We start from the raw sequence: 12,434 nt of genomic DNA on the forward strand, positions 1-12,434 counted from the left end.
CGACAATGGTGTCTTAATAAATGACACACACACAGACACTGCTGAAGCCCTCGCTGAGCATCGTGCTGCATGTATACAGCAACAAAGTATTACAGTGTGAGTCATGTTTTCATGTGAGGGTGTCTGGGCATATCACTGCACACTCAACACTTGCAGAAGAATAACAGTGATACTGTAGTGGTGAACTGACCTTGGGGAACTAGACTTTGCTGTGCAATGCAGGTTGCTACTAGCATTTTTCATGAAAGTGTAACTACTGGCAATGCATTTAGTAATAAAAATTATTACAGCCAACACTCGTCCATAAACTCCAGAGAGGTAATCAAAATTGAATTGGACAAATCAGAGGAGCCAATGAGAACTGAATGGATTTCATTAAATAGAGTGGATATTAGAAAATACGTTTTTTAATATTTGTTTTTTTGTTTCAGAGAGATGCTTGGTATGCTTGAGCTCATCTTTTGCCCGACTACGGGCCGTCTCTGTGTTTTAAATACATTTGTTTTGGTTTTCAGATTATTGTGCGAGCACATAGTAACATTATTTATATAGTGCCAACTCAAGTAAACCATAGCACTGTATAACTACAATAACGTCTGGAATGTTAAGTGACTAAGGGAATGAGGATTAAGGAGTTTACCCCCTGGTGCGGTTTCTCCAAACAACACACAAGGTAGAGGGCCTAACGACCTTCTCTCCAGATGTACTGGGGACCCGTTTAAAATGTCTGCTTCCAAATGCACAATACGCTCCATGCACACACGATGATGAATAAGAATACCAGTGCGTCTTTGGATTATACCCTCGCTGTTTGTTCTCCAGCGTGATTAGCTGTGAAGGCTAACATCGTAAGCATCTCACATTCATCCACACATGGCATCCTCCAAGTGAATTAGCATTCATGCCGCAAGGTCACTTAAAAATAAGAAAAAAAGGCTGTTTCAACATCCGGCGCCGGAGATCTTTCTTTCATTTTTGTTTCGTCCCACTCATCTGTTCCTAAAACAGCTTGGAGCCATAAGGATCTCATTTGGAAGAGTACAACCATACAATACTGACACGCTCTCAGTTTGGCTATCAGATAGCATGCACCACAATAGGCAATCTCAATGGAATGCACCCCTGCATCGTTCCAAGAGCCCTCTCAAAGAGAGCGAGGCCCACGCGATAGAGACAAACGCACAAACACAACGGAATGAGCAATAAGCTTCTTGTCACGCCGACTATTCAACATCTGCGCACCACAAGCGGACTACCGTGATGGCTGCACACCATGTCTTAACCTCCTTCTGGAATACAATGAAGCCCTGGACGGAAGGACACATGCGCAGTGTACACCACGTGTACACCACGTTGCGGTGCACGCTGTGGTTAGTGCCGTCGGCCACGGCCCGGGAATCAACGTTCTGTTTCCCCGTGCCGGATGAGTCTGGCCTGAAAGACACTTTGGGAAATGGTGAAATCAATCAGGAACCACCACAACGAAGGTTCCGGAGGAAAGTGTCGCAGTTTACGGAACAATTTAAAACTTCCCATCCAATATGGAATGAATAACAGCGTCTAAAGATTTACATACATTTGCACGGAAGGATTATCTCAGAGGATATGTTTTTGCTTGTTTGACTATTATCCGGATTCGGCAAAAGGGAAGGGAGCAAGAGTGTCCCTTAGTAATCTAATCTGATTGGCTGGAGTTTTTTTTTTAAACAACACAAGGCAGTGCCCATGTGTCAATAATTTGCAGCAATGGAAACAAACGCTGCACAGCCAGGGCCAGGCAGGATATTCATTGCAGAACGCAAACTTCAATATCTGGAAGGGCTACTGAGAATCATGTGTCTGCACGGGGAAATAACTAAAAGAACGATTAATTGAACAGCTCAGTCTGGTTCAATTTTACTTGCGCTAAATATCGGCCAATATTTTTTCATCAACGTTGGACCGGGCCGCCTCGCGGCTGCGTCTGTAACAGGAAGGGACAGGAAGTGACACATCACATGGTCTCCAGGGTCTCCGCACTGGGCAGATGGTGGGATTAATTGGTCTTACTGGCCTATATTATTTGCCAGAGGAATGTCAGGCATCCAGAGGAACTGTGTAAAAACCTATGCTCTGTGATCCCCGAAAAAAACAAAAAACCCCTGGCTAGAGGTGATGCACAGCAATAAAAACCCAAATAGGTACTACTCAAGAAGTGTTGAAGCTGGCTGAAGCTGGCTGAAGCCGGGAAGAGCTTTTAATAAGGACAGAAAAAAATGAAATAATTAACAAACCCCCCCATCCAATGAACGACAAAAAACAAAAAACTGAAATCATTTGGACACACATGGACATAACAGAAGAGCTATTGCTGGGTCACAGTCCACAGAATCGTGGCTTGTGTGTTTTAGGCACCTGGGGTGACAGAGGATGGAAAGGGAATGGGGGAAAGTTGTTCGTACAGGCCTCTTTCTGACACCTCACGTGTGTAAATCACAAGAAGTTACGGGTCATAAAGTGCAGATTTATCCAGACGAGGCCGCTTACGATGGGTAAAGGAGCATGGAAGATCATTTTTTAAATTTCAGTGGACTTCGAACAAGATTTAGAATTGTTGCTGTGCAAATGCCCAAGAGTTTTACACTTTTTTCCTTTTGTTTTGCTCATAATGTAATGCATTCTAGTCTTCATTTTCATTACATTTTTTAAGATTATATATCCTTTATCGATTATTAGGATCTTTTGACTCTTTACCTATTAATTTGTATTGGTGATAAACTTGTATAAGCCCCATTTTTATTGTCCCACCCCTATGGTTTCCCATTTTGCAACAAATTCGGTTTGCAAAACATTAAAACAAAACTTACACCAAACACATGTTTACTAACTAACACTACATTCAACACACATTTTTTTTATGGTCATTTCCTTCCTGTCTTGTGACAGTGTGCAACAAAAGGAAGGACCAGGGGGGGGGGGGGGGGGGGGGAACCCACCTGGAGAGCACAGTTCATCATGCGGATGATGTAGTCAAACTGCTGGTGATCCAGGATGGCCCGGTTCTGCCGCACGTGGAGGCAGAGCTCCTCAGTCAGACACTGGCGCGCCGCCTTGCCTTTCAGGGCCCTCAGCGCAGCTGGCAGGCTCTGTTGAGAGAGAGAGAGAGAGAGAGAGAGAGAGAGAGAGAGAGAGAGAGAGAGAGAGAGAGAGAGAGAGAGAGAGAGAGAGAGAGAGAGAGGCACAAGAGGACGGTGGGAAAGGTGGCACTTCTTATTGAGCAACATCCAGCGCCACTGGACAAAGGAAAAGATTGGAAAAGAAATAGCTCGGGGAAGAAAGTAAGAGAAGTAGCCTGACCAGCACACTTTTCCCCCCAATAGACCCAATTGTCGGCTAAATATTCATGACACCATTAAACCGGTGGGGCAAAAACACAATGAATAACGATATGTTGTTTGTGGACCGCATCTCTCTCACATCCTTAAGCCTTATGAAAGTGGAGGAATGACATTACTATACATGTGGATCACACAGATGCTAACGTTTCTTAAGTTAGTATTTCGACGTGATCCACACCCAATCAAAGTGCAACTGGTGACACATCTTCAGGGGTGTAATTAAAAACAAAAAACAAGCATACCATGCCAACAACAATTTTGTGTCCCTTCGACAAACAAAGCATTTTGCCAACATGCCAGAGCCTGTCTTTATAATAGTATAATAATAGTAACAAGTATTACAAGATAAAACGGGTTTCACCAGGCCTCCCAGCGAGGGAGCCAGTGTTGGATCTGACACAACATTAACCTCCAAACTCTGTGCTTTCCAACACGACCGTAGTCTTAAACAGAGACCGTTAACACCATAAGGTGCCAAACCAAGGCCTGGGTGATCAAACGCCGTTACCCTCTCTCCTGGCTTCACTAAAACATCTGCTACCAATATCATTTGTCAAAATCACTTCATTGCTGATTCTGCCTGCGAGCATTTTGCGCGAACGTGTCTGCCGTGAATGTAAACAACAGCAAAGCCAGGAGAGACGGCTAGCGCGGTGCGGTCACCACACCACCGTACCCCTTCACCCCGCAGAGTGACAGACGCTGACATCGGAGGGAGACAATCGCAAGTTTCACTTTTTGATGATCAAATAAATATTGTCAATATACATTTTATTTAGCTAATGGTTTGGGGATCAGACACTATCCTTTTCAAAGACTCCTGGATCATTCTACATGCAATGACTCGATGCATTCTTTGCTTAACCTCTGCCTGAACTTTACATCTCAATCGCAAGTAGTAGGAGAAAAGAATTCGCCTGTGACACTAAAAACTGTTCTCAAGAGGAAAAGTCATCGGGTCTGCATTTGACTCAATTAAATACCCTGAATAAGCCTTTGCTCTTAGGACAATGCTGAATCGGGTTTTCCGCTGCTTCGTCACATCCCTAATACGGTAGAACCACTAAACACACACACACACACACACACACACACACACACACACACACACACACACACACACACACACACACACACACACACACACACACACACACACACACACACGCACGCACCTGCAGCCTGTAAGCCCTCAATCTGCTAGGGGCTTACGGGGACATACGGCGCTGGGGTTAACGGCCCTCGTACGGTACGGGGGCCACGCTGGACGAGGGCCCGTGGAGCCCCTCCATCTGGCCCCCGCTGCACGGCTAATGCGTTTCACATTGACCACATGAAAGGTGGCGCTTTTTACAGGCTCATGGGCGGCGGCTACGAGAGGACACCGCCTGCGTCTCTTGAAAAAAAAAAAAAAAAAAAAAAAACAGCACGGGGATGCGGCGGTTGAATTATTGAACCGCTATATTACGCTAGAGGGATGCATAAAAGTTAAACACAATAAAAAAAACTGGGAGACCGGCCCTGGTTCGGACATATTGGCCGCATTCATCGCGGTAGCGTTTAACTACGTTCCAACACAGACTCGCACGACCCATAAACATTTTGCCGAAGATTTAAAAAAAAAAAAAAAAAAAATAGTGAGATAGGATAAGTGAGTGTTTCATGACATAATCTTTGACGCCATGCTGCCAGAGGGCCAGATGGGAGATAAAGCCGAGGAGAGATGCCCCTGGCGAGGGGTCGGGGGGGGGGGTCTCTGAGCGGCTATCTAGAAGGACGGTTACCGGGGGTCAACTTGAAGGGAGCGGCGGCGGTGCTGAGAGACGCTGTGCATTACCTTCTCCGTCTCCAGGTTGTTGTTGTCGAAGACGAAGGAGATGCAGGTCCTCACCACCTCCAGCCTGCGGGCGCTGTTGAACACCGAGCAGCTCTTGCCCATGATGGAAACTGGACGGAACAGGGCTCGGCGTGAGGCGACAATAACAGATGTGCTTGTGTAAGGCTTTTTTTTTTTTTACTCTGAAATGTTGTTGCCAGCTAGTAAATAACTGTGGAGACAATTAAACAAATGAAGTGAAGGGCTGCATTCTGTTTAACCATTTTGGGATGCGGACTGGAATGTGAGGTTGTTCAAATACGCAAGCTTTAAGCTTGTAAATCACTGTTTTGACGTTCAGCAAACGCTGAATGGAGGGACCATCACGATGGTATGATCAACCCAGACCGCTGTTGTCCTTTAAAAGGTTGAGTTGAGTTGACAGAGGATTTATTTCGTGGCCTTGAATGACCCATTCAATGTTATTTCGTGGCCAAAAAATTAGTTTTAGATTATTTAGTCAAACGTTTCAGGAATCAAAATGACGAGGTCACTTCCATGCCCAGCATGGGATTGCATACATGCTTTTGGCAGCGAATAAATAATAAATCAATCGTTTGTAATGCAATAATTAGGGTATTACTTTGATTTCTTTGAAAGAGTGCAGAGGATGGAGAAATGAACACTGATTTGTGGCCAAAAGCAGGTGTGCAGTCCCACACTTGGGCATGGAAGTGACGTCAGCATTCTGAGCCCTCAAATGTTTTACTCAAATGATCAAAAATGATAATAAAGTAGTTCAGGAGGCCACAAAATAAGTATTTCGAGGCCGAAAGTTAATATTTCGTGGCCCCCCCCGGGGCTCCGTACACTGGACATCGGGAGGGTTTAGGGACACGTTTGGAGATGGAACACAACGGGACCCTTTTGGGTTTTCAGTCAGACCACGTTCCACCACCCAGCCTCCTCCTCCTCCTCCTCCTCCTACGTACCGACGGGGGGTCCCGCGGGCACCACACACTTCTTCTCGGGGCGCGGCGCGGCCGGGGCGGCGGCGTGCTTGGCGGCCGCCTCCAGCAGCAGCCCCTCCACCTTGTCGTCCTGCAGCGGGGGGAAGGGCACCTGGTGCACCCGCATGTGGGAGCCCTCCGAGGGCCGCGGCACTTTCTGGAACGCCATGTGTGGGTTGGGGTTCTCCTGCCGGGAACGACCACGACCGGGAGCGTTATCGAACGATCGTCGTCATAATAATAACAGAACATACAAATATATATATAATACAAATTAAACACTGAAAATATTGCGTATATATATCTACAGACAAATCCACAGTCAAATGTATCACGCAGATCTGTGGAAATAAAAACCACAAAATAATGGATAAAACGATATACCAGGATAGCAGAATCGAAGAACCAAGAAGAGAACAGGGATCTGAATCTTTTTATGTGTCGAGTAACCTCAAATGAACGGCAGTGTGCTCCAGTTTCTAATGGCATCGTTAGAGGCATAGTAGAACAGACTAATTTGCCAGATGTACGAGTGGTGGGTGGAACGACTTGGTTGGTTAACTTAACGACCTACGGCCATAAATGCTGACATCAAGTAGACAACACAGTTTGACCACAAATACAGTGACTTGACATGACTTTATTATACCCACGCATGGAAAATTGAGGATCTCACGCCAGCTGAAGCCGGTATGGCCTATTAAGTACAAAATTGGATCAACCGTGCGCACGAAGAACGCTTCCAGGTTGTCGAGGAGGTTTGGTAGAGGGGGGGGTTCCTGGCCGGGCAGCGGGCGGACAGCACGCTTACGTTTTTGTACAGCTGCTCCGAGAGATCCCGCATGTGCTTCTGCAGCTTCACTGGGTCCGCCTCCTCCTCCTTGATGCGGTCGATGTCAAAGGCCACCAGCTACACACACGCGTTCACACAAACACACACACACACACACACACACACAAAATTAACAAATCAAACAGCTCAACAAAATAAATGACTACATAACACAAATAGGCATGTTGTTGTTGTGTCAAACAAAACAATACGACTCGATTAAACCCAGGGTCCGTTACGTTCCAAAAATCGATTGGGTCCGTGGAGATACTTGGAAGAAAAGGGATATGACTGCAGACTGGTAACTGAGAAGGACTCCGACCGTTGAGGGCTGGGCATCACAGTCTGGTTAGTTACCTCATCAAAGAGGTCACACGTCCGGTACGGTGGACCCCTCTCCGAGACGAAGCCGGCGAAGGCCATGCCGTCCAAGACCTTGGTCAGGAAGTCGTTCTCGATCAGACCTCGCTGGCCCAGGAAGGCAGTCTGTACGGGGAAAGGGGGGGGGGGCATCATCAGAAAGAGCTACTCAACAGCGTAGAAAACATTTATTTGCAATCCTCAATCCACTGAAAAAAAACGTTTATTTTTCATAGAGTAGAAAGATCTCAACTCTTAGGATGAGTATGAACTTGGATTACCTTTTATTGTTGTTTTTTTTAAATCACAGAGAAGATCATTAGCACACACAAATGGAAAATAAATACTGCTCGAAACAAATGTAATTTGCTTCTTCCTGAATTGTTCGGCTTGTGGATGAAAGAGACAACCCCCCCCCCCCCCCCCCCACCCCCCAGCCCACATCCTCCCATCCGACCGAAAGAGCGGTATTCACGTATAATCTGAGCCATGTGGGGTCCTGTGAGGAAGGACATGCAGAGGGGGGGGGTAACCAAGGGGACCCCACAAACAAGGCATAAACACAAATCTCCAATGGAGGACGCGCAAATGTAAACCCGGTAACACTTGATACATCACGCTGCTGCCCGGAGATTTATCCAAGGCTGGAGGGCTCTGTCCGGAGAGCACGTAAACAAAACCAAACAAAAAGATAACCTCATGAGGCTGTCATGCATCATATTCGACTAAATCCTCTAAGTACACAACTTAACACGTGCACAACCAAAGACACAACGCACGCACTTTTGAGTTTGTTTAGCGACAATAATGAACCCCGTTACCACCACTCTGATAACATTTTCGGAAAATTTTTGAAAATTTATAAATAAATAAACCACTCCGAACCTGAACACCTGAGAGCTGTCAAATTAAATAAACACACAAACATATGTAGACCGGAAGTGAGGAGGTCTCCAAAAGGTTCTGTCCAGCTACAACCCCAGGGGGTCGCTATTACTCGTGGTCAAACCTTAACGACTGCGCCCCCCCCCCTCCCCCCGTTTTATAAAAAAAACCTGTGCTGAATCTTTTTGCATCAAGGACCCACGAGGTCCGTCTGCGATCGATTTTGTTGTACCTTGATGTATGTTGTAAGTTACCCCAAATTTGGTCTACATTCTCCTCGACACTGCCAGACCTTGTGGTATTAGTTTGGTTTCTATAAGAAATGGCGCAGTAACAGTAACACAGCAAAAATATGATTATGCAAATGAGCTGCCATTATTCAACCAATCCCAAGTGCACTTCAGAGAACCCCAGAGGCCTAAAGTCGGTGTGCCCATCAAGGACCTCCCCCTTAGGTAGTTTTGTTTTGATGGCTAACAAAATGACGTCACATGGTCAATTTAAAAATGGGGATAAAACTCTTGACTTCAATCATTCCGAACAACTCATGGTTTGTCAAAGTTGGTATACATATAGAAGAAACCCTTCAGGAGGTCTCCAAAAAGTTTACAACGACAGGGGGTGCCCTAACTCGCAATCAAAACTACTCACCCCGTTGTGCGATCAACCAAAACAACAGAACGGAATACAAACTGCAATCCATACCTTGTGAAAGTGAATGACGGGCTCAGAGTGGATCCGGATGAGCTGCAGGCATGATCTATAGCCCTGGAAGAGTTGCGCAAAGAGCCTGAGGAAGACAGCTCTCACCTCCTTATCCTGGAAATAACACCCACACCGACAACAACACACATCGTCATCCCCGAGCTTTGGCACGCAAACTCTGATAAGAAGAACCAAGCACAAAGTGAGTCTTTAATAGGATTTACAGCCATGGCTTATTGCCAACAGCACCACCTGCCAGTATTGACAGTACCGTAGATCAGAATGTTGCCCAGGGCTCCAGCAGGGCAGAGGCAGCATGCTGGTGTGCTTTGTGATGGGGGGGGGGGGGACACTGGGGGAGCTCAGAGCTACCTTGGGGACAAGAACCAGTGGAGGTGGAGGGTGTGGATGACGTGTTGGCGGCACTCACCAATAGTTTGAGGTTGGACAGAGCAGTGCGGGGTGGAGGGAATGCATTGTCTGCTATCTCCAGATCTGGGTGCAATACCTTCAGAGAGTCAAAACACATTTTTAAAAAAGATCATGAATCTGTGTTTCAGAAATGATCAAAAAAGGGAGAAACGGCTTAAGTCAAGTATTGAATCATTTGTTTCTTTGTTGACGACGTGAAGCTGTTGCTGGCGTGTACGGGATCACAAATTCAATAACCGTATAGCAAAATAAAATACGGCATGTAATGCATTTGGATCACAAGACCCCATGGTGTAAGGTGGTGTAAGAAGGAGACATATGAGAAGCACAGATACCCCTTACTCCCATTTACTCCCATGCTTGCCACACACACTTTGCTTTTGCATCTATTCAACAATGGAAGCATGTGTCCACGTGTTACATTACGTTAAAGTAGCAGAGGATACCTTTATATAACCATGTGTGACTACATATAGCTACACTCCACACACTTAAGGATAAAACTGTATTTGGAGATTTATTATGATGTGTCCTCAAAATCAACAACATCATGACACATGCAAAAGCCACAACACAATTGCAATCGCCAGCAACTGTTGAGGCCTTTGCGTTTGTGTACGAGCATTTGCTTTTGCGTTGTGTCTTCATCGTTTGTGTTTTCCGTTAATGTGTTTGCGTTTTTCCGAACATGCAAAGCGTTATGGATATGCAGTTCGCTCTAAACGTCTCGGGACACCTCGGTCCCCAGCCTAAATGACCCACTTGGGCAGTAGATCACAAACTAACAAGGTATTTTGTTTGGTTGTTTTAAGTTCCACTCAGGGTCGCTATGCCAACAAGTACAGTTAAGTGTTGTACTTTGTTACGTGCATGTGTAGCATGGAAATATGATGTGACCACATGCATGCAGTCGCTGGGGAGTAAGCACATTACTCAGGTCAAGTGTATCCGCAATCTCTCTCAGAGACATGTAGCTATATCAGGTCATGTACAATAGTGTGTGTGTGTGTGTGTGTGTGTGTGTGTGTGTGTGTGTGTGTGTGTGTGTGTGTGTGTGTCATTTAGATGGTGGTTAGCGAGGTCGGGTGTAGCGGAATCATGCCCCCCCCCCCCCCCCCCCGAAAAGCACATGATGTGGCGAGGTAGTTGAAAGGGCAACAATATGTCACAGGATCGCCCATAGACCGTGGATATCAGGACACCCCACCACATACCTTCCCCTGCTACCATTGTCACTTGACTGGGAACTAAATTTAGATCCACTGTCTTTCACCCCCAATATAACTGTGTGTGTGTGTGTGTGTGTGTGTGTGTGTGTGTGTGTCGGTGTGTGTGTGTGTCGGTGTGTGTGTGTGTGTGTCGGTGTGTGTGTGTGTGTGTGTGTGTGTGTGTGTGTGTGTGTGTGTGTGTGTGTGTGTGTGTGTGTGTGTGTCGGTGTGTGTGTGTGTGTGTGTGTGTGTATGTGTGTGTGTCGGTGTGTGTGTGTCGGTGTGTGTGTGTGTGTGTGTCGGTGTGTGTCGGTGTGTGTGTGTGTGTGTGTGTGTCGGTGTGTGTGTGTGTGTGTCGGTGTGTGTGTGTGTGTCGGGTGTGTGTGTGTGTGTGTGTGTGTGTGTGTGTGTGTGTGTGTGTGTGTGTGTGTGTGTGTGTGTCGGTGTGTGTCGGTGTGTGTGTGTGTGTGTGTCGGTGTGTGTGTGTCGTGTGTGTGTGTGTGTGTGTGTGTGTGTGTGTGATGCTTACCAGGGACAGGGCGGTCTGTGTTTGGGTTAACAAGGGTTCGGGGAGAAGTGACAGGTGAATACACTCAGGAATCTTGATTGTCCCTCCGTCCAGGTCGGCGATGATGACATCCAACTGGCAAACACAGACAAAGACACAAGGCGTCAGCTGCTCTGGGTTCACGTTTGGGGTCACTTCTAGGGAGTGCTCTGTTAAGCAACATCACATTTACCGTCAGCATTTACCGTAAAAGAGCTGTTGAAGCCTCCCAACATGTGACTGAACTTGGCTAGTTCATTGGGAGCTCCAATGGGTTGGTAACACTTTCAATAACAACTCAAGCGTGTCTTCCCTGGAATAGTTCTAATCTAGGTGAATGTTTGAGTCACACAGACCAACCGCAAACGTGATTCATCTTGTTTGGGTACATCATGTTGGGTAACGTTGGATATGAGACAATGTGTAACAGGCTGTTAGCTTCATATTGTCCTAAATAGGTCATAAATAGGTCATAAAGGTCATAAAACAAAATCTTATAACATATGAAAATAATAAAATTATGTACAGGGCAATTGGTAAAACCTTCTTTAGATTAGATTCAATAGCATTTAAATAATTGCTGTGTTATAAACTGAGACACATTAACGATTGGCACAAGATGACATCTTGCTGAGATGCTGATAAAAACCCATTCTCCGGTCATGATCTTGAAGAGACTTCAGAAGGAAGAATCATTGTTCAAGCTTCAATGAGGAAGCAATATGCGGAGAACTAGCAGGCAAAGCCAAGTTTGTCAATAGCTATGCTATTGATGAAAAGGTACAAACACGAGGTGAAACATCGTGTTTGTACCTATCTTTGTACTTATCTTACCTTTGATTCCAGCTTATTCCCAAACACACAAACACAACTTTCTATGCTCTACCCTACAGATCCTACGACACAAGTACAATTTGAAAGATGTTGATCCCAATGAAAAATAGGGTCAAAGCCAACACGTTCTATCAGGAATTCAAGTAACACTCACCAGGTCCTGGATCTCCGTCTGGAACATGGAGTGCACTCCGATAATAAAGGGGGTAGGGGAGCTCAACACTTCCAGTAGCCGCGAAGGTAAGATGGGAATGTACGGGTAACTGGTTTGGACGAAGGGAAAGAGGATATAACAGTACACAAATAGTCATTAATAATAAAGAACAAACTAGTCTGACAACAATCTGAATCCTCGTGACTTCAAAATGCTCTCGTTAACATTCGCCCAACCAACCAATTGGAGACGATGTAATCGTTAAGGCCGACGC

At 45.8% G+C, this 12,434-nt stretch overlaps 1 protein-coding gene across 4 annotated transcripts in view; it reads right to left on the reverse strand.

The window, feature by feature from the left end:
• Positions 1–12,434, reverse strand: part of sbf2 (SET binding factor 2) — a 78,933-nt gene that overhangs the window by 30,135 nt on the left and 36,364 nt on the right. For all 4 annotated transcript variants that reach the window (XM_084476663.1, XM_084476661.1, XM_084476662.1 and 1 more), the window contains exons 8-16: positions 12,161–12,269; positions 11,155–11,268; positions 9,416–9,493; positions 8,986–9,099; positions 7,393–7,521; positions 7,015–7,113; positions 6,186–6,390; positions 5,215–5,324; positions 2,976–3,125 (exon numbers count right to left, since the gene is read on the reverse strand). In XM_084476663.1, the coding sequence (XP_084332789.1) occupies positions 2,976–3,125; positions 5,215–5,324; positions 6,186–6,390; positions 7,015–7,113; positions 7,393–7,521; positions 8,986–9,099; positions 9,416–9,493; positions 11,155–11,268; positions 12,161–12,269 (1,108 nt within the window). The remainder of the gene's footprint in view (positions 1–2,975; positions 3,126–5,214; positions 5,325–6,185; positions 6,391–7,014; positions 7,114–7,392; positions 7,522–8,985; positions 9,100–9,415; positions 9,494–11,154; positions 11,269–12,160; positions 12,270–12,434) is intronic.

The sequence above is a fragment of the Micromesistius poutassou genome, assembly GCF_964030765.1.
Source record: "Micromesistius poutassou genome assembly, chromosome: 12".
Lineage (NCBI taxonomy): Eukaryota > Metazoa > Chordata > Actinopteri > Gadiformes > Gadidae > Micromesistius > Micromesistius poutassou.